This window comes from Agelaius tricolor, unplaced genomic scaffold, assembly GCF_023055355.1.
Source record: "Agelaius tricolor isolate 1412-34295 unplaced genomic scaffold, bAgeTri1.0.p SCAF_3, whole genome shotgun sequence".
Lineage (NCBI taxonomy): Eukaryota > Metazoa > Chordata > Aves > Passeriformes > Icteridae > Agelaius > Agelaius tricolor.
Window position 1 is genome coordinate 69,599,682 of NW_027269263.1, and position 22,141 is coordinate 69,621,822.

The window sequence follows — 22,141 nt, forward strand, 5'->3', positions numbered from 1 at the left end:
TATGTTAATCTAAAGCATGGATTTCAGACCCTTTCAATTGTATTAAAAACAGGAAATCCATTAGACAAAAAAAAAAAAACCCTAAAACCCAGCCAGCCCCAAACCAACTTCTTGAGTCTTTGGGAAATACATTTGTGCACAGAAAGTGGAGTGGGGCTGTGAGGAACGGGGCAGGCAGGGAATGGGATCCCACTGGAACCTGAGGCTGCTCAGAGCAGCTCCTGCCTGGCAGGGACAGCAGCAGAGGGGAGGGATCACACACAGAGCAGCACAAACCGTGCCCATGGGCTCCCAGGAAGGGGCAGCCAGGCTGTGCCTTTGCTTCCCCGCCGTGGAGCCCCCCAAAAGCCCCTCCTGTCCTCAGCAGGCGTGAGGAGCCAGCTCCAGGCAGGTGAGCAGATGGTGGGAACTTCTCAGCACCCTCGTGCTTGAGGGAAGAACCCAAGAGTGGAGATGGCCCCTGAGGGGAGTTTATGGCTCTGCAGGTTGAGATGTCACGAGGAACACTGCTGGGCATGGAGGAGGAGTGGGGACACAAGTGTGGGGTCATGAAACAGCACAGAACTATTGCTCTTGGGAGTTCTTTTATGGCACAAAATGGAAAATGCACAAGGACTTGAGCCATCACCTTGGAGCCCCTCAGAGAGCACAGGACACTGTCTGGTTTGGAGCAAGGCAAAATGATGAAAACCCAGATGAAAACCCAGATGAAAGCCCAGATGAAAGCCCAGAACCTCAACTGCTGCTGCTATTGGGGATGCAGTGGCTCCAGAGGTGAAGGTTGACTCTTCTTGCTCTGGTTTCTTGGGCACCAAAGGCCAGGGTCAGGAGTGAGTGACCTCACCAGTCCCTCAGCCCCCTGTTTCAGCACCAAATGGAAAAGGCTCAAAAAAGTGGAATTTTCCACTGGACTTTCTTGGCTGTGGATGTCCAGCTCCTCCAGAGGAGTTTGTTTCCATCAGCACTGGGGGAAACCAGAGCAAGCTGTGCTGAGCACCATCCTGCTGAAGCCTTTTGTGGCAGATACTCCTGCACCTTCTCCTTCCCCTCCTCTGGAGGCAGGGCTGGGGAATCCAGCTGAAATTCCTGTGCTCAGGAATGCACTGCAGGGCCCTGGCTCACAGGGCAGCAGACACCATCTCATCACCACACTCCCTGCAGAGCCAAGGGTGACTTCGGAAGATGTGATGGAAGAATTCTTGTCAATGATTCAGAATGAGTAGATTTTAATACACAAAAAAAGAAAATCAAGCCAGAAGACCTCCAAAAAATGAAATGTTTGCCCTTGGTGGGCAGCACAATAAAGGGGCACTGGGCATGCTTTGATCTGTCTTTCCAGGGGTAAAACATCAAGGCTGATGCAGGTAAGTAGGGAATAATCATCTTTTCTGATTGTCTTGCCCCCAGTAAGACACGAGCTTGAAGTGCAGCATGGAAACCTGCACTTAGGAGGTGGAAAAATCCCAGATGACAGCTGAACATAAGGCTGGTGAAGCTCTGGAGCAAAGTCTCCATCACTGGAGGTGTTTTAGAGGAAGTAAGATTGAGGCTGGCTCAGGAGAGGGGTTGGTCCTACAGAATCCTGGAGCAAAACCCATTTCTGTCCTCACCAACTGCACCTTTGGACAGCACCCGGAGCGTTACTGCCAACACTGCTCAACACAAATGGTAAAATGTCCCACAATTGATATTTTTATTAGATGTTTCCTTTGACTGGGAACTGGGTTTGTGAAGATTTAAAAAAAATATCCTCTTGACCACCTCCTTTCTGGGGAACTGACTGCAGAGGCCTTCAAAGGGTGGAGGGAGGGGACAATCAGTGGGCACCAGGGTGTATTTTCAGGGAGATAAACCAGTTTCTAACAAGGTCCAGGCACAGCAGCTGAAATGGGAGCTCTCAGAGTCAGGTGTTACCCTGACAAATGCTGGAGTGCCAAACCAAACGTGTCCCTTGAGGCACGAGGTGCTGACATGACACCCCAGAAGGGATTTCACCCAAAGCCAGCCTCAGAAACAAAGCATTTCAGGAATCCCACCACACTCAGCAGTGCCAGAGGAGCAGAAGACATCTCTCAACACAGACACTGGGTTTAAGATAAGATGAACTGAAAGCTCACCCTCCATCTTTTACCACCTCAGCTGCAAGATTGACTCTGACATCTTTCAGGATGATAACTGGAAGGATTGTTCCCATCAGAAATGGCTCAGTGCCCCATCTCTGGAAGCGTCCAAGGCCAGCTGGGACAGGGCTTGGGGCAGCCTGGGATAGTGGGAGGTGTGGCTGGAACAGGATGATCTTTGGTCCCTTCCAACCCAAGCTGGTCTGGATTCTGTGATGCTGACAAACCACAAAACCCCCATGCAGTCATGCAAGCTCTGAGAACTTTCCAGGCTCACAAGTCACAGCTCCTCCCTACAGAACCCCTGTGCCAGCCAGGTCAAAATGTGAAGGCTTCTCCACCAAATTATCTGCAGGAAGCTGCAGTCCTCATTCAAGATCCTCCATCATCTGTCTTTACAGGAGCTACTCTGGTCAAAACCCCAATAAAGAACAATTTAATGAGGCACCTGAGGCTTTGATATCAAAGATCAATTAAGTTACGTCATAGCCCTGACTTTTCCTTAGAAGGGAAGATAAATGCAGGAGATGAGATCCAACATTCCCATCCACAGCTGCACAGGATGCAGCCCTGGAGTCACTGCCTCCTTCCCTGCACCCACCACACCTCCATGGTCACAGCTCACCTCTCAGACTGTCCCTGGGGGGGTCTCCTGCCTGCTTAACATGGTCAGTGACTCCTTCTTTCCTGGGCTTTCCAAGGAATGCCTGGATGTGCCACCAAGGGCTCTGGGCTGGGGGACACAGTGGGAATTGGGCACAGCTGGGACTTGGTGACCTTGGAGATCTCCTCCAACCTAACTGATGCAGTGTGGGATTCTGGTTCCTCTGGATCTGCTGCAGGGAGTTTTCCCTCTCTGCTCACTCAGGGCAGCGGGAGTTGCTGTCTCAGTGACCCCCAAAGCCACTGGTTGATCTGGGACACCATGGGAACGGGACAGGTCAGGAGGCAACACCACATTTACACAGCTCAATCTTCCTCCCACCCACTCAGCTTCAGCACTATGTTGGTATTTTGCAACAAGGTGTTGTTTTAAATAAAATCCAAACATCCAAAGTCGAGGTTTACCTCCAAATCTTGGTCGGGGACCAACCTTCCTTCCCTGGCTGGGAGCACCAGCATCTTTGGGACACTCCTGGTTTCTTCCTCCCTATGAAGAGGGAAGGGCCACGGCCTAGCCAAGACCTGAAACATCTTTGGCTTGATCTCCCTTATTTCTTCTTAGATCTTTTGTGGGGGCTTTGAGTTTTTGGGGTTTGTTTTGGATGTTTAGGGAGTTTTTGGACTTCTTTTAAGGTTGCGGCACTTGGAGACAAAATCCACAGAGCTGGAACTCCTGACTGACAGGAATTATCTCCCCTGGAGCCTCAGCACTTCCATGGAAAGAAGGGAATTAAATCCCATTGAGCCAACATGATGCCCAGACTCTTCCCTGGCACAGCAAAGACCCACAGTCTGCAGCACTGGGGACAAACATGTCCTTCACTGGTGACACCAGTGCCACGGACCTGTCTTTGCAGCAAGGACAGTCCCAGGAGGAAAAAAACTTGCAGTGATGTTTAACATGGGAAACAATCTGAAATCCCAGCTTTTCTCTTTTTTTTTGGATGGAAAAACTCCCAAGAAAAGGGTGCTTGGGAAAAGCAGAACAGCAGTTTGGTGTCCTGGGGGTAGATTAGCTCCACACTTTTTGCTTTGCCTTACCTGAGGCCGTCTGTCCCCTCCTCTCCCCTTCATGGGGTGAGTTTAGAGCTGGAGAACAGCCCCTGGGCATCACCTGAGGCAGAACTGAGCTGTCCCTGCTTAAACTCAGTCCTGACCTAGACCTGCCCCTCTAGTGCTGGGTCTCCAGGGCATGGCACCTTAAACTGGAGTTGATCTGTCACTAAGGAGGGGTGACAAACCCAGGAAATGTGTCTGCCTGTGGGAAGGAAGGTTTTTCCTGGGCTCCAGGGCTGGAAGCTTAGAGAATAACCTGTCTAAGCCTCCCTGATGAGCTGGCTTTGGCGTGGACACACCTGAGAAGATTAGAAGTCTATCGTGGTCAATCATCTCTACACGAAACGCAGATAAAAATAGAGAAAGTCCAAACCTCAAAGGTCTGCTCCAGCTGGGCTCTGCTTCCCCCACGATCTGCTGGGTGCTGGTACAAAACAGGGGTTATCTGTGCCCAGCTTCTCAGGAAATGGGGAGAGGAAACACCTCAGGATAAATCAGCCTGTTCCTCTCCTCAGGAATCAGGTGTTAAACCAGTGAACGAGATTCTGAACAATCACCTCAAAGGGATCCCTGGTAGATTTTGCCAAAAATACTTTGCTTTTAACATCCCCAGGAGCTCCCCCAGAGGGAGAGATGGATTCTTATCCTGCTTTTATAAACAGCTTTTAGTGTCCTGTATTTTCCATAATTTTTTATTAATGGCTACTGTGTGAAGCATGGCAGGGCACCACCTAAAATTACAAAACCATTTTATTACCTGAGTGAAATCACCACATCCCAAAGGCATTTCAACCCCAAACGGTGTTCAGGCACAAAAACCAGACAGACAGAGCCCCTTTAACCCCAAGAAACACCAAGAGGGACCTAAAGGTCCAAGTGCAAAACCAGCTAAATCCCAACATTCCAAACTACCACCACAAAAATCCACTCACCTGATGAACCCTCTGCCATGTTCCACTTGCAGCACGAATAGTCTGCTGCTAGGATGCCTGACAATGAAATGCAAGTGTAAAAGGGGAGATACTACAGCTGGGGAGGGGGATTTAGTGGGGTGATTAATGTATTCATAGGAAATGCATCCTTTGGTTTACTGGGTGAGTGCAAAAATTCAGTGCCCCCACAGAATTAGCACCCCAATATCAGGCAGAGCAACTAAAATATTTCTAATTCCATACAGAACATGGAGTGTGTAAGTGGAAGGTAAAGTGGGAGGTAAGAATAAGGCACTGCCAGATATTTTACCAACATTTAGATGTTGAATTGGCCCAGAGAGGCCACTGAGGAAAGTCTACAGTGAAATCCATCACGGAGAAGCTCAGGCTGCCTCCAACAAAGCTCTCCACAATTCCCACCGTGAGAGACTAATGAGGAGCAGAAATGGCTGCCAAAGTGGAATTTCCACATATGCCAGGAGCACGAGGCTGGGAAGTTCATGGAATCCAGGCACTCCTTGGGGCCTGGGAGGAGCTCCATGTGATTTTAAGGTTCGGGGTGCCTGGCGGGTTTCAGCGGAGCCGCTGCCGACGGATCGCGAGCGAGCACGGACGCGGGCACATCCTACAGAGCGCTGAGCACATGGAGACATAAAGCAGCCATTGTGCTGGCAGAAAGGCAATCTGTAACCAGATAGGCCCTGGCTCCATCTAAAAGCCATTTTCCCAGCATTTTTGCAGATTTGCTCCCCAGGAGCCTTCCCTGCCACAACAGGGTGCACATTCATGGCCAACCGGCGGGTCTGACGCCTCGGGTTCTCCCTCCCTGCCCCATCAGTGCCTCTGTGCTAGGGAATTCTGTGCTCCTAACCCAACAGAGGTGGCTTCAGCCCCCCAGCAGAGCCTTTGGAGGAGGATAACTCCTTGGGAAAGCATTTAAAGCTTTACCTTGGTATGGAAAGCTGCAGCTGTGGTGATCTGCTGGAGCCTCACCTCGCACCAGGTCCTGCCCAGCTACCAGGAGGTAAGTTTGGCTTTTTTCCTCAGGGGAAAAGGGTCTGGAAATGCACCTGAAGGCTCCTTTTTTTCCCTTCACCTCAAAGCACAGCCTCCAAATCCAGTTAGAAAAGCATCCCTGCTGCAAACCAGCACATCCCCTCCTGCAGCAGCCTCCTGGGCTTTGGTGTCCACAGCCTGTCCTTTATAGGACAAGGGACACATTTGGCCCAGTTTCCCCCCAGGTAGGACCTGGCCCATCCTCAGCGAGGTAAGCAATAAATCACAGTGAAAACACAGCTCAGATGTGGAACTTTTCATGTAAAGAGCAAGTTTTTACAGTCCACATTCCTCCTGTTTTGTACACCACCGTCCCCCGCTGCCCGGCAGCTGAGATGGGCTCCCACCTCGCTCCCCTGAGAGTATTTATCCTTGGAATGCTGCTGCCTCTGGCAGATTCCTCCCTTTTAAACTCTGCACATCTGGTGCTAAAAACACAAAGTTTGGGCTCTGGCCTGGTGACTGAAGGCACAGAACTTTTGTGCTCCAACCATCCAGGCCTGGGGGTTGGAAGGATCCTTTGCACACCAAGAGGAAGCAATGATGGGTGCAGGGAGAGGGATCAATTTGTTTTCTCAAAAAGGAGATTTCCAGCTGTTTTGTCCCTGTGGGTCTCACCCTGGATGTGCAAAGTGGACATTTGTGGCACATGGACCTGCACAGACAAAATCTGTGAGGAGAATCAAGCAGTGCAAGAGCCTGTCCTGTCCTTCCCAGGCAGACAGAACAGATTGGAGAATAAGAGAGCTGGGGTGGTGGTGACTGGAGAATTCTGGTTTTTATTTGCTGGGATGATTCAGGCCCAAATCCCCACTGCTCTGGCTCAGATGGGAGGCCCACAGGTGAGGAAGCACATCTCCAACAGCAGCAAATACACAGAAACCCTAAAACCCAGCTGAGTCCAAGCTGGACTTCAAACCTCTTATTATGTAATTCCTATTTGGAAGTGCAACTCAAACTGGTTTTTTTTTTTTGAGAGAACACACCAGGAACCTCTGAGAAAGACATCATAACTCATCCTTGGGTCAGAGCAATGGGAAATAACAGAGACCAAACTCACTGCTGGCTCTGACTGAGCAGAAACCCCCTGGCTGCTGATCCCTGCCACTTCAAAGGAGCTGAACATCCCCCATTGATGCCAGCAATAAAATTCCACTTCCATTAGCTCCATGTCCACCACTTAAAGGCAGCAGTCCCACTTTACACACCAATTAGAGCTCCCCTAATGCTTGGCAGTACAAAGCTTTGGGGTTTTTGGTTGTTTCCCCCATGGGAAGAGGTGGAAGGGAAGAGATCAGGCGGCTCAGGGGAACAGCAGAGAGCCTTTCACTGCGAGGGCTCTGCTCAATCTGCCCTAGGCCAGAGGAACAGATGGTCCCTCCCGAGGGCTGGGCTGTGGCTTACATGGAATAAGGGATTGTCTCAGGCCACTGGTGGACAATTTACTGCAGCCACAAACACCCTGCTGGTGGTTTCTGCTCGAGAAACCCAGGGATTCCACGGCTACGAAGCAACTGCTGCCTACCTGATCCCAGGCACCTCATTCCTGCAGGGAACTGAGGGGAATTGCTGCCTGTGAGGTGCAGGAACCTGGCTCTCGGGCTAAAACCACCTGCTTTAGCTGTCATCAGCTCCCTGGACTTGTCAGCACCAGCACACACTCACTGACCTTCCCTTGGGAGGCTTGCAAGGTTAAAACCATGGGGAAAAGGGAGATGGGGAAGTTCAGGGATCTGAACAACAAGGGGGCAAACCCACAGGGAAAGGAAGTTTGCTACAGTCTGTAAGCTGGGGGTGGGAATAATAAACCCATGATTAATTTCAAACCAATGCCAAGCTAGTGTTCCCTCAGTCTGTATCTTCTCCAGGGCAGAACTGAACTTCCCATGGGCAGATGGCAAAAAGTCCATTGAGTATCCCAGGAGCAGAACAGGGTCCACATGAGCCACCAGAAAGTGTTACCCAAAGAGAGGAATTTCTGTAACTGTGAGGGAATAAATTATGCCAAAAAAATATGGAGGGTGGGAGGCAGAAGTCAAATGCAGGCTCAAAAATGCCACTCATGGTTTTGGAAAATATTCAGAGGAAACCACTTGAGGAGAAATGGCTTTCTTAAAATTCTTGGAACCTGTTCTGCAGCTCCACAAGGGCTCCCAGGAGGCATCCTGGAAGTGAGGGCTCCTGCCCTGGCTTTTCAGGGATGGCTCCAGAGACATCCAGTGGGGCTGGGCTCGTGCAGCCTCTCCCAGTGTGTGTGGAGCAGGGAAAATAGGGCGATTCCCTGGAATCTTCCTGCACAGCTGTTTACCCTCTGAGGATTACTGCTGTCACATGAGCTGCTTTACAGCAAAGCCAAGCTGTCTCCACGAGCTGAGAAGGTCACTGGGAGACAGGGCCCTGCAGGGACAGACACATCACCCTCCTCTGCCTTCCCAAAGGGACACCAGGCTGTGGGAAGGGCGTTCCTGATGCTCAGAGGGCAAGGGAAGGTGGTTCTGCCTCCTCCCCTCTGCTCAGCTGGACTCCACATCACAGGAGGGAAATCCCAGTGCTGAGCCACTGCTGTCCAGGGACCAGGCTCCAAGCAAAGTGCTGGAAACTGGAAGAGTCCTTATGGTGACAGATTTGCCTTCTCTTCCCTGGGTGCCCACCAATGTTTGGGACAAAGCCACCCAATGGTCACCAGCCAAGGGACACCAAGGTGCAGCTGCATCTCCTCAGGCTCTTGTGCAACCTGCTGATGCCTCAAACAACACCCCAGACAATCCCAGAGCAGGAAATGTCCTCCTCAATCCCAAATCTAATGGCTGAACATCAAGGAAGAGGAAAGAATTTCACTTGGGAAAGCAGAAATCTGAAAGTTCAGTGCAGCCCCTTGGGAAAATTCACTAAAACCTCCCATGTTCCTCACTCTGCCAGGGCAGGGCTGGTGCACAAGGAAAACCTTTCTGCTCACAGGCTCAGGAGCTGCAGGACAGGGCTCTTTACTATGCCCCAGAGGCACAAGACAGATGGGGCTGTGCTTTTAGCCTTTAAAATCAGAGCCTGCTCCGGAGATCCAACGAGGAGGATAAATCCAGGCACTGAGTGAGCCTCTGGGTGTGCTCAGGAAAAAAGCAATGGAGGAACTTGGGAGGTCAGAGCCTGCTGAGGAAGCAGCTGAGGCTCTCAGAAAAGAGGGGCTGAGCACTTTTCAAGGCAAAGAAAGCCAAGAGCCAGCTGGAGTTTGGAGAAGTCCATCCAGGAAGTGGGGAACGCACATTCCAGAGAGGAGCGGGGAGAGAGGGAGCACAGAAACCACAAGTGGCCCGCAGGGAGGAAACTTTGGTGTAAAACAAAAGGCCACGAGCTCGGTAAATGAAGAGCCAGCAAACCTCAGCGCAGGGAGCAGCTCCAGGGTGCGGGCAGGGCATTTCTCCTTCCCCAGGGCGGGGGGAGCGCTCCCAGAGCCCAGCTCATTTCCTAAGATGCCTCCCGCAGCAGCGACAGCTTGCTGGGATTTCAGCCAGCTTCCCATTTGGATCAGATTGCACCCTGCACCCGGGGACAGCCATTAAGGGCCCGCAGCTCACAAAGTGCCCTCGGGTCACAGCAGCCTCCTTCCATTCCCGTTTCAGCTCTGCCCTGGGCCAGCCCAGCTCGCAGCCAGCAGGGCACCCCGACGGTGGCAGGAGCTGTGTCCCGCTGTCACCCACCTGCAGGCTGCAGCAGGCTGTGCCATGGGGGTGCAGGGGGGTCAGGGAGCCCCTCTCCATCTGCCCAGGGGAATGCCAGGGAATGAACTCCCAGGGGCACAGCACAGGTGGAAGCGGCAGTGACATCCCCAGCCCTGCCCGTGGTGCAGCACTGTCCCTCCCCAGCATGGATGGGGGTGAGGCAGGAGGCCTTGCAAGCCAAAAGCTGCCAAAATCTGCACTGGGAGATGCTGCAGCTGCTCCCCAGCTGTGGGGAGCACTGCCCAGCCTCAGCCCTGGGCTCAGCTGGAGGAACTGCCCTGAACTCCAGGCACAAATTTAGCTCTGCTCTGGGCAGCAGCTCACAGGGAGGGAGAGCTGGAACCTCTCTTTGGGGTTTCTGGAGGAGCAGGATGAGCAGGGATGGTGCCAGCAGCACAAAACTGCCCTGGATCTCTGCTGTGAAGCTGGAAGATCTGCCAGAGATGGGCTCAAAAAGCTGAGGTGGGGCTGCCACACGCTGCAGATGGTTTGGAATGAGTTGTTACTACAGGGAGAATCCACCACAGGGGAATTTTATCCTGGAGAAAGGAGCAGCGAAGCAGAGCTGGTCTCAATTTTGGCTTCATCTATGTCCACCCAACTGTTTTCTCCAGGCTGGTGGTGCCTGTGGCCCTTCCAGGAGCACCACAATCCTGTCTGGACCCCCTGAAGAAGCTCTGCTGGTCAAGCCTCTGACTAAGGTTAGGTTAAGCATGGAGGAGGAGGAGAAGACCAGGAAAAAGGACTCAGCAGCACCTCTGATGGGTCAGGAGAGATTTCTGCCCCTACCTGTGCCCTTCTCCCTAAGCCAAGGGCTGTAAATAAAACAGCACCAGGCTGGAGAGGTGCAGATTGTCAGGAGAGCAATTCCCTATCCTGGAGCCAAAACTCTGATCCCAGAGGGTGGCACTGCTGAGATCTGCTTGCAGACACCCTTCAAAAACACCTCCATCCTTCCCATCCTTTCCATCCCCATTCCTGGGCTGGAAACAGTGGCAAACAAGGAAATGTTTCCTTGTGCTTCCAGATGTATTTAGAAGAAGATGCCAACTCTACTGGCTGCCATTCCTGTCCTGCCTGGCTTCAACCACATCTCTTTTAGACAGGGGCTTGTCCAAGGATTAAAATTCCCATCTACTACAGACACCCCAAAAATTTTGCTGTGACCACAGAGCCACGGGCCCTGCCAGCCCCAGCCACCCAGAGGGGACCAGGAAAGCTCAGGGCATGGCTCTCAAAGCCAAGTTGTTGGGGAATTTCACACAATAAATGGAAAAAAACCCCTGGAATTTAACGTGAATGCTGCTGGTGGTAAAGTCAACTGAAAGGCCACTAAGGGATCACAGAACCATGGAATGGTTTGGGTGGGAAGGGACCTTTCAAGGGCATCCAGTGCCACCCCTGCCATGGCAGGGCCACCTCCCCCTGTCCCAGGCTGCTCCAGCCCCAGTGCCCAGCCTGGCCTTGGGCATTGCAGGGATGCAGGGGCAGCCCCAGCTGCTCTGGCAATCCCAGCTCAGCCAGGAATTCCTCATTGCCAAGATCCCATCCCTGGCTGCCCTCTGGCACTGGGAGCCATTCCCTGGGTGCTGTCCCTGCAGGCCTTGTCCCCAGTCCCTCTGCAGCTCTCCTGGAGCCCCTTCAGGCCCTGCCAGGGGCTCTGAGCTCTCCCTGGAGCTTTGGTTTCTTGAACACAGAGAAAAGCAGGATCCAGGGAACACAAACACATCCCTTCACCTGCCACAAGGCTTCTTTTCAGCACCCATCCTGCTCTGAGCAGCTCCTGCTGAAGCCACCTGAATTCCTGAGGGGCTGTGAGATGAAGGTGCAGAAGCCTGGAAAAGCATCCTACAAACCCACCAAACAAACAGGCTTCAAATCCAACCCAAACCCACAGGGAGTCCCAGTCAAGCATCATATTCAGAGAGTTCCCAGCCAGACTGACTAATTCCTGGTTTTGGGATGAAGAGTCACCATGTAAATTGGGGGATTTAACAGAAAACAACTGGGATCCATCAAATATGAAACTTCCCAACACGACACTCAGAAGACAGTGTCAGACCATCTGAATTTTCCAAGGGAAATTCAGGATCAGCCAAAAGAACTTCAGCTTCCTGATAGCACAGCAAAGATGGGAACTGCTTTAGGTAGTCAGACCTGCTTTAAATTCTTGCACCAGCCAACAGGCAGCTCCTCTTTCAAAATTTATGGCTAAAGAAGAAATCCTGCCCAGCCTGGAGTGGCTGGCAGTGCTGCTCCCTTCCCTCTTGCAGCCCAGAACAAAAGGGAACATATTGCAACTATGCTGGGAGAGAGGAGGGCTGCTGTCTATTGCTTTAAATGTAATGTTAATGCCCTGTAATCAGCTTTAATTTTTAAACAGACCCAGCCCTCCTGTCCATTTCCCCTAATTCAGGACACGTGGAAGGTAAATGGCCTGTGCTCAAAGCAGGCCAGCCTGGGCTGTGACAGCTGGGGAGCCTGGCAGGCTCAACTGCCTGATCACAGCAATGCATGTCAGAGCTCACCAGGGGAGGGCTGGAGATGCTGTGAGGTCAGGGAGGAGCCAGGAGACAAGGCCAGACAGGGCACGGCTCCTTTAGGGGCTGGGAGCTCCCTGAGACCAGCAGGAGTGGCAGAAATGATGGAAGGGATGGAAGTGTCCAGGGAAAGGCCTGGGAGAAACCCTTCCCTGCCCCAGAGAAGGGGCTCCATAAACCCTTCCCTGCCCCAGGAAAGGGGCTCCATAAACCCCTGGGATAAACCCCTCCCTGCCCCAGGAAAGGGGCTCCATAAACCCCTGGGATAAACCCCTCCCTGCCCCAGGGAACGGGCTCCATAAACCCCTGGGATAAACCCCTCCCTGCCCCAGGAAAGGGGCTCCATAAACCCCTGGGATAAACCCCTCCCTGCCCCAGAGACGGGGCTCCATAAACCCCTCCCTGCCCCAGGGAAGAGGCTCCCTTTGGGATATTGGGAACTCTGGCACGGACACGCTGAGCAGGGACATCAGGAGCTGAGTCACTCCTGGGGCCTCCCCAGGGTGCTGCCTCCTCCCTCTGTGCTCTCAAAGAGGAGACTTCATGTGAGACTTGGATACAGAACAGGGGCACGGAACCACCTGGGAGGCTCCTTGTGCTCCTCAGGCACTTTGTGAAGAGGAGGGAGGCCTTGGGACATCCTCAGTGCTCATCATATCAAAATATCCACAAGAATCATGGAATGGTTTGGGCTGGAAGGGATCCTGAAGATCCAGCTCCAACCCCCTGTCCCCATGGCAGGGACACCTCCCACTGTCCCAAGGTGCTCCAAGCCCTGTCCAACCTGGCCCTGGACATTCCAGGGATCCAGGGGTAACCACAGCTGCTCTGGACAACCTGTGCTAGGGCTTCCCCCTGCTCCCAGCCTGGAATTCCTTCCCAAAATCCCATCCCATCCAGAGGACCCTGCCCTGTGACAGTGGGAAGCCATTCCTGTAAGCCTCACTCCTGCAAATCCACATTCTACACTGTAAGCTCTCCCTGCAGCCTTCTCTTCTCCAGGCCAAATAAAGACAATAAAATGAAGTTTTTCTCCTCCAAAAGACCAAACTGTCCCCAGAAATAACCATTGTATGTTCCCACCACGGAAGCCCAAAGGAACCGGGCAGTGCGGGGCTGGTTCCGCCCCACACCGGGAACGGGACCCGGAGCGGGGGAAGCTCCGGCCACGGATGTGGGACAGGGGGGGCTATTTTTAACCCCGGTTGGTGGGCAGACAAATCCTAATCGCCAGCGGCAGGGCCAGGATGTCATCAGCAGGGCCAGGATGTCAGAGCAAAGCCGGGCGGTGGCAGCGAGTGCCAGCCCCGCGTCACGGCGGGATTAGCGGCGGCAATCGGCCAGCACCGCAAACACCGCCCCCAGAGGGGGCTCCGGAGGGCATGGCAAGGTGTGCCAGGGTGGGCACGGCAAGGTGTGCCAGGGTGGGCACAGCAAGGTGTGCCAGGGTGGGCTCCAAAGGGCACGGCAAGGTGTGCCAGGTGGGCACGGCAAGGTGTGCCAGGGTGGGCACGGCAAGGTGTGCCAGGGTGGGCTCCAAAGGGTATAGCAAGGTGTGCCAGGGCGGGCACGGCAAGGTGTGCCAGGGTGGGCAGGGCAAGGTGTGCCAGGGCGGGCTCCAAAGGGCACAGCAAGGTGTGCCAGGGTGGGCTCCAAAGGGCATGGCAAGGTGTGCCAGGGTGGGCACGGCAAGGTGTGCCAGGGTAGGCTCCAAAGGGCATGGCAAGGTGTGCCAGGGTGGGCACGGCAAGGTGTGCCAGGGTGGGCTCCAAAGGGCACGGCAAGGTGTGCCAGGGTGGGCTCCAAAGGGCACGGCAAGGTGTGCCAGGGCGGGCACGGCAAGGTGTGCCAGGGCGGGCACGGCAAGGTGTGCCAGGGTGGGCACGGCAAGGTGTGCCAGGTGGGCACGGCAAGGTGTGCCAGGGTGGGCACACTGCAGCCCACTCGGTGGGCACGGCAAGGTGTGCCAGGGTGGGTTCCAAAGGGCACAGAAAAGTGTGCCAGGGTGGGCATGGCAAGGTGTGCCGGGGGGACTCCAAAGGGCACAGCAAGGTGTGCCAGGGCGGGAACACTGCAGCCCTTGGGTGGTTCCAAAGGGCACGGCAAGGTGTGCCAGAGGGGGCACACTGCAGCCCTCCTGGGGGCTCCAAAGGGCATGGCAAGGCGTGCCAGGGCGGGCACAGCAAGGTGTGCCAGGATGGGCTCCAAAGGACACAGCAAGGTGTGCCAGGGCAGGCACACTGCAGCCCTTGGGGGACTCCAAAGGGCATGGCAAGGTGTGCCAGGGTGGGCATGGCAAGGTGTGCCGGGGGGACTCCAAAGGGCACAGCAAGGTGTGCCAAGATGGGCACACTACAGCCCTTGGGTGGCTCCAAAGGGCACGGCAAGCTGTGCCAGGGCAGGAACAGCAAGCTGTGCCAGGGCAGGAACAGCAAGGTGTGCCAGGGTGGGCACACAAGGTGTGCCAGGGCGGGTACTCTGCAGCCCTCCTGGGGGCTCCAAAGGGCATGACAAGGTGTGCCAGGGTGGGCACGTCAAGGTGTGCCAGGGCGGGCACACCGCAACCCTTGGGGCCTAAGGGGTGTTCTGGCTCTCCTCCTGCTGGCAAGGAGCTGGGGTTGGTGCCCCAAACTGCCAGCAGGGAATTCCTGGTCACAGCCAGCAGTGACACTGACAGAGTGTTGGTTTTCCCAGCTTTTATGGAGATGGGGCAGCTGAGAGGTGTCTGAAGAGATTTTGTTCTATTATCAGCTTTGATGAATAGTGAGGCACAAGAGATGTAAAGCTCAAAGCTATTCCATCAGAAGTGAACCTGGTGTTTGGTTACAATACTTTGTAAATGCTTTTCAGCCTGTTAGCTTTTGCCACACAGTGCTGCTGTTACTTCTAACACCAATCACTCAGTATTACCCTATCTCAATAAAAACTAAAAAAATCCAGCAACAGGGAATGGGGGTGGGCACAGGATGCAGTCAGGAATCCCCTCTCTGCAGGGGAGTGAGTGTCCTTGGAATCATGGAATCATTAAGGTTGGAAAACACTTCCCAGATTGAGTCCCACCATCCCCCAGCACTGCCAAGGCCACCACTGTCCCATGTCCCCAAGTGCCACATCCACGGGGCTTTGAAATCCCCCCAGGGATGGGGACTCCAAACCTCCCTGGGCAGCTCTGCACAGCCCTTTCCAGGAAGGAATTTTCCCTAGAATCCACCCTGAGGTTGCCCTGGCCCAGCCTGAGGCCGTTCCCTCTCCTCCTGTCCCTGTTCCCTGGAGCACAGCCCGACCCCATGTCCCCAAGTGCCACATCCACGGGGTTTGAAATCCCTCCAGGGACGGGGACCCCAAACCTCCCTGGGCAGCTGTGCCAGGGCTGCACAGCCCTTTCCAGGAAGGAATTTTCCCTAAAATCCACCCTGAGGCTCTGTCCTCTGTTCCCTCTCCTCCTGTCCCTGTTCCCTGGGAGCACAGCCCGACCCCATGTCCCCAAGTGTCACATCCCCATGGCTTTGAAATCCCTCCAGGGATGGGGACTCCAGCCCTGCCCTGTTCCAATGCCTGACAGGAGAGGAATTTCAGTGCCTTTCAGTGAGAAATTTTTTTCCTAACATCCTAAACCTCCCTGATGCAATTTGAGGCCGTTTCCTCTGGTCCCGTTGCTTGTTCCCTGGGGGAAGAGACCCCAACCCCACACAGATGAAGCTCCTTTTAACTGAGCTTTATGCCAAGGGATTTCACTCAGAGCCCAACAGCTCTGTTGCTGATAATTATTCATTGATACACAGCAATTTGTCCTCTAGGAAACGCCTCTCCCTGTTCCTGGAGCTGCTCAGCAAACCCAGGAATGAATTCACTCTTCTGCTCCCCTTGCTGGCTTCTCTTCTACCCTTTCTCATCTGAAACACACCTGCAAAAATGATTTTCCTCACCTTTCCTTCAGATTGGGATTAAATCCTACCTGTTTCAGGGAAAACCTTCATAAAAAAATTCTGTTCCCACCAGGGAGGCCCTACAAAAAGCTTGACTCTTTCCTTCCTGTCCTCCTGGATGCAAACATGCTGATCTGCACTTTGCCAAGCTGCTAGCGACTCATTTGGCTCCATCTTCCCTAAAAAGGAGATCCAACAGGAAAAACATGAAATACTCCTTTATAAAAAGTGACATTTGCAGCCCCTCAGCCTCCCCCCATGAAATGCATAAATGTTTTTCTCAGGTGAAAAAGCCACCAGCTTCCAGTGGCTCCGTGCTGCTCCTCCCTATCCCGAGGAATCCCAAAGCAAGGACAGGGATCCCAAACCTGTGCTGGGCTTTCCCACCTGTGTTCCTGCCCTCTGGGGGACACACACAGCACAGGGAACAGGATCCCAGTCCTGCCTCTCCCTCCTGGGTGTGTTCTCATCTGCAGGCAGCCAGGTGGGACTGGCAGGCAGAGCTCCAGGAGCGGAGCTGCCAGAGGAGAGTAAATTCCCATTTCCCATCTGCACGGCCCAGCCTGGGCACAGCTCCCCACCTGCTCACTCTGGGTGGGAAGCTCAGCAGCCTTGCCCAGAACTGAAACTTTTCCAGCATTTAAACCTCTTCCCACATGGAAATCACCACCTGGAGCAGCAATTCTGTGTGGCACTGTCACCCCAAACCCCACTGAGGCTCCTTTATCCTGTGCATGTTGGAGTCCTGCATGCAGAGAATTTGAAACTTTCTGTGCTGAAGGGCAGAGAGCCACAAGAAAATACTATATTTGACCTGAGGCTGTGGAGAAAGCTTCCAAAGTTGATTGACAGCACTATGGGTTTGTAGTTTGATTAGAAGTCTGTAATATCACAGTGTGGAAAACTTAGTGTTTAAGGTTTTAAAATAAAACAATATATATGGGGCAAGATAGAAGTTTTAGGGCAGTGGCTAGTTGTTCTTCCTCACCTTCTTCTTAATAAGTTTAAGTAGTATTTTGTAATTAGACAAAAAAGCTCACATTTCAGACTTTGAGTGATGAGTTATTAAGTTAAAAGTAAAAATAATTTAGGTGTCATTTCTTAATTGGATAGTTTAGCCTCAAAAGACATTGTATAAAAAGATAGTTGGTAATTTTGTAGCTTGTTAGCAGAATGCTGTAGAACTCACCACTTGTAAAAGAAGTAAGAAATAATAAACACCTAAATCTGAACACAAAATATCATCTCAAGAGCTTCAATCCCAGCCTTGAGAGAAGCAGGAAAAAGAAGCCAAAAGCCAACAGCACTGATGCCTCCTTGCTGGGCTTGTGAAAGCAGGGAGCTCTCTAATCCCCCCTGCCCACGTCAGACCCTAATGCTCCTCACAGATCCTGGCTCAGCTCAGCCCTGAACACAGCCCCCTCTGCTTGTGTGGAGTGCAGGATTGGATTTTTGGGATGGAGAAGGGCAGGACTCTGGGTGGGCTCCTCTCAGCGCCTCCTTTGTGCCCCCAGGAGCATCTCCAGCAGCACAAGGAGGAAATCCAGCAGGGAAATCTGCTCTGGCGACAGGAAAAGAGCAGCCAAGGGGGACAAGCAGGATCCACTGGATCTCTGGTCTGAAATTAATTCCCTGGTTATGGCTGGATCCCACACATCCTCCACAGCTTCTTCTTCTATCCCAACTCTTCCCACTGCTCCTCTTTCCGGGCCCTGGTTTGAATCCCAGCTGGAGCTGGAGCGTTCCACTCCTCTCGCCTGCCACAGCAGCCCCGGGCTGGTGCTGTTGAACCCAGGCTGGGCAGGGAGCTGCCCTGCCCCTCCCGGGGCACAGCCCTGCCCCTCCCGGGCAGCCCTGCAGGCACGGCCCCGCCAGGAGCCTCATCAATATTTCAGCATCAGCCGGGAAGCCCTGGCAGCTCTCAGGGCCCCACGATCAATGGCAAACAAAGGGCGGCTGCGGGAGGAGGCTGCTCCAGCACGGCACCTCCCCGGCTCCTCTCGCTCCAAAAGCAGCTCCAGGGCACAGGGTTGTTCTCAGCAGAGCATTTCCCAGCATTTTCAGGGCCTGGTGCTGCCACACTCCCCTCCTCTTGCTCTCCATATCCCTCTGTTCAATACCAACCACTTAGGAACAAAACCATCTGAGGCTCTGAGTGTGGGGTCACCAGTTCCTGCATCCCCACTCGAAGCAGATGCTCCTGAGGAGCAGGAAAACCTTAATGCACTTAGCTGGCTTGACACTGCCTGGGAGCAGGAGATCTTGTTTCCTTCAGCTGGGAATGGAACAGATCACAAGATTATCCACAGCCCTTTCGCAGTGCAGCCACGTTCCTGGGCTCCCTGCAAGATATCCAGCCCTAGATTCCAACGTTTCCATGAATATTCAGAGGTCTCCTCTTTTTAGCCATCCTGGTCATCTTGTATGGTTATTATTATTCAGATAATTCCAGAGAAGGGATGGAAAAATTGCCATAGTGAGAGAGAAATGAAAAAAAAATAAAAAAAAAGAGAGTAATTACACTAAATGGCTAAAATCAGGACTGAAACACCTTGCCTGACCTCCAGACATTTTCAGAGAAATCAGGGAATGGTTTGGGTTGGAAGTGAGTTAAAGATCATCTCATTCCTGCCATGGGGACACCTTCCACCATCTCAGGTTGTTCCAAACCTGTCCAACCTGACCTTGGACACTCCCAGGGATGGGGAGGTGTCAAACTATCTCCTTTGCCTTATCAATAAGATGGAGATAAATTTCTATCCTACCCTTCCAGATAGGTTTTTTTCCTCAGAAAAGTCCTGCAGAAGGGTCAGAGCATTCCCAGAGAGAAGCATTTATTGGGAATATCAGCAAATTAAGACCTTGCAAGCAACAACGAGAAGGGGAAATTTGCTGGTTAGGACCACTCTGGCTGTGGCAGTTTTCCCCAAATCACTCCCAATTCCACCTCCTCTGGATAGAAGGGCACAGAGTGGATTTTTCCCGCTGCATCCATCAAATGGTGTCCAGGAGGATGCTCCCACTCTGGCTATGGAGATAAATCCTGCCAGCAGTGAATCCATCTGCTCTGCCTCCCCAGACAGAGACAGCAGCAATGGATACCAGCATCTCCTCCATCCCTGAGGGAGATCTATTAGCTGGTTACGTAAGGAAGCAGCAGCATGGAGCTTCCAAGGACTCCAAAGCCCTTCCCCTTAATACCACCGGAGATTAGAGCAAATCGAAGGAGAGTGGAAAGCAGGCGAGGGGCTGTGGGCGAGGTTGTGCTCACAGGAAAATGCTGCAGCCTCTCCTCTTAATGCACTCTAAATCCCATCAGATTTCCAACTCGGCTGCTAGGAAAAAAAAAAAGGAGAAAAAAAAGGAAAAAAAAAAAAAGCCCAGCCTGTATTGAAATGATGTCAGCGCTGGGAGAGTGAGGTGGAGTGACTCAGGGAGGGTGTGGAGAAGGGGAGTTTGAGGGGAAGCATCCAGAGGAATCCAGACTGTGAAAGCATTTTGGAAGCAGAGCAGAAGGAGCCAGGGGTGCAGATCTGCTTTTCCAAATCTGATTAGTTGCTGCTTTTGAGCATCCAGGGTCAGATCCTGCCTCTGATAAACACACAGCACTTATCGCCCTCACGCCAGGCTGCCGGCACAATAAACACAACCCTGCTCTTCCCTCGGTGCCAGATGCATTCCCAGCTCCGGGGACAGGGATTTCCCTTCATTTCTGCTCCCTCTTCAGGCTGGCTGACTCCACAGCAAGGGAACAAAACCAGCTCCGAGTCAAGTTCTCTTCCCTCCTCTGCTGCAAACTGAACATCGACGTTTCACACGGAGCGCGCTCCTGGCTGGATGAGGATCCCGATGGAAGGCAGCTCTCACCTGAGCAGGTTTCTGCTTTCGTGCAAAGTGACAGCTCTGCCACCCAGCCACACGTGCTTGGCCCCTCTTTGACAATTCCTGTCCAAACAGCCTCACCCTCTAGGTGAGGTTTCTTAACAACTTCACCCTTTGCGCTCTCTTTCCTGGCGGATTTTGACACACCTCCTTCCACCTAACCCAAACAACCAGTGGCTCTTTTCTTGGGGAATTCCATAACAACCAGTCTGAGCTTGGAAATTATCCCAGAGTCAGGCTGGAAAAGACCTCTGGGATTACTGAATCCAACCTATGACCCAACACCAAGGCATTCAGTGCCACGTCCAGGTGTTCCTTAAACACCTCCAGGCTCAGGCAGAAGCGCAGGACAACTAAAGGCAGTGGATGAGCCCCAACGAGGCACATTTTCATATTCCATTCATCTCTTGACTGGATTTTATAGATTTACAGTTTTATTTCTAATTTGAAGAGCTGCAAAAGTCACCAGACTTGGCAGAAGGCATAGAACAGGTGAGAAATGCTACAGAGAATCCCTGGAATCAAGAGATCAAGAGACTGTGGTAGAAGGATGGAAAATGAAGCGGGAGGAAAACGACCTGAGGCTGACTTAGGAATAGCCACCAAGTACAGAAAAAAAGCCTTGAGAAGGGCAGGAAATAAGTAATAAAATGTTGGTTTAAGAGTTCTGGAGATGAGTTTATAATGGCACCAACTAAATGTGTTAATTGATCAAGGCTGGTCCTTCCTGTGCTGGGCACAGACACACATCACAGCTGAGTTCTCCCAAAAAAACTAAGGATGTAGAGCGAGCTGGCAAAGGAGGGAAAGATCAGCACCATGGGAGCAAAGGAGTTAATGCTCCCATTCCACCCTGAGATTAAAACTCACAACTGGTCAGTGACCCCCTGAGCGAGGGAGGAGCATTTTACCACCCAAACTGTGCCATATCAGTAAAAAGAGAGGAAAATGCTGTTTTTAAGAGTCTAAACAAAAAAAGCCTCAACAAACCCTTTGCAGAGGCCTTACCATTGGCATCCTGGACTCCTGTGAGCGCTCCCACTGCTGCTGCAGTTTCCCCAGACAGGACAATCTGTCCCCCTCCCTGAAGGGTGGCCTCGGCCAGCGTGGCTACGGCGTGGGCAGCGGCTTCACTGCAGAGGGAGACAGGGGTTAGGAACAGCAGAGAAACAAATAAAATAAAATAAAACTCCATTTAACCAGCAAACACAAACCAGGAGAGCAGCCCAGAGCAGAGGGATTCCTATCTGGCCCGGGGGAAGTGATGCACAGCAGGAAATCAGCACTGCAGGAGGAAGGGATGGGAAGAAGCTGCCTCTGGTGGATTTTTTCAGGTCTCTTAGAACAGCTCTGTGCTCTCCCTTTCCCCTGGGGCTTGGATACAACTTTGGGACAATTCCATGTGGCTCCTTCCTGCCCCTGCATTCAGGTATCAGACTTTGGCACTGGCACATCCTGGGGCTCTGCAGATTTCAGAGCTCTCCCTGGTTCTGCCCCTTCACCTCGCCCTGCTGCCATGACCAGCATCACCAGCTCTGGCTTCAGCTCCTCCCCAGCCAAGTGGCTCAATAATGCTTTTTAATAATTCTTTTTAATGTGGCATGGATCATTCCTGGGGCTTGATCACTCTTTTCTGTTTGAGTGGTGAGTGCTTCCCACACTGTCCAAGGTGTGAATGCACCATCAGTTATTCCTAAGCCTGGCTTGCCCTTAATGCCTTTCCTGATATTTCCTAATATTCAACTTATTTTGACAATATCTGCTCAGCAGTAGTAAAACATTCCTAAAGTCAAATTTCCTACCAATTCCCGCCTGAATTAAGAAAAAAAAAAAGTAAGGATTGCCTTTAGCTTCCCCATGGATGCTCTCCCTCTGCTCATCCTCTGCTCGACCAATTGACTCAAATATTTTCCAACTCTTTTCCCATATTTTTCCTTTTCTTCCCTCATTTCCTGCTTAGATGCCAAACACTTTCCTACTGCATCCACTCAGGGTGGATTTTCAGTTCTCAACAGCCCCTCTGTGTCTCAGAGCAGCTCTTAAACACTCATAGAGAACCAGAATATTTTCTAGCCTGGCTTCCCTCCTCCCCTTGGCACATCCCTCTCCTTCAGGAGCTCTGGGAAGGCATTTTCCCTGCAGGAAGGCCCAGGGCAGCTCAGCAAACCTGGCATCAGGTGTAAGCCCATGCCCAGCCTTCCCACTTCTTAAAAATATATCCATGTAGGTAAATCTGGAATCCTGGAAATG

General features: G+C 52.5%; 1 protein-coding gene across 1 annotated transcript in view; it reads right to left on the reverse strand.

The window, feature by feature from the left end:
- Positions 1–22,141, reverse strand: part of NRF1 (nuclear respiratory factor 1) — a 62,630-nt gene that overhangs the window by 4,811 nt on the left and 35,678 nt on the right. Inside the window, exon 10 of the mRNA XM_071424245.1 lies at positions 20,900–21,024. Within this exon, the coding sequence (XP_071280346.1) occupies positions 20,900–21,024 (125 nt within the window). The remainder of the gene's footprint in view (positions 1–20,899; positions 21,025–22,141) is intronic.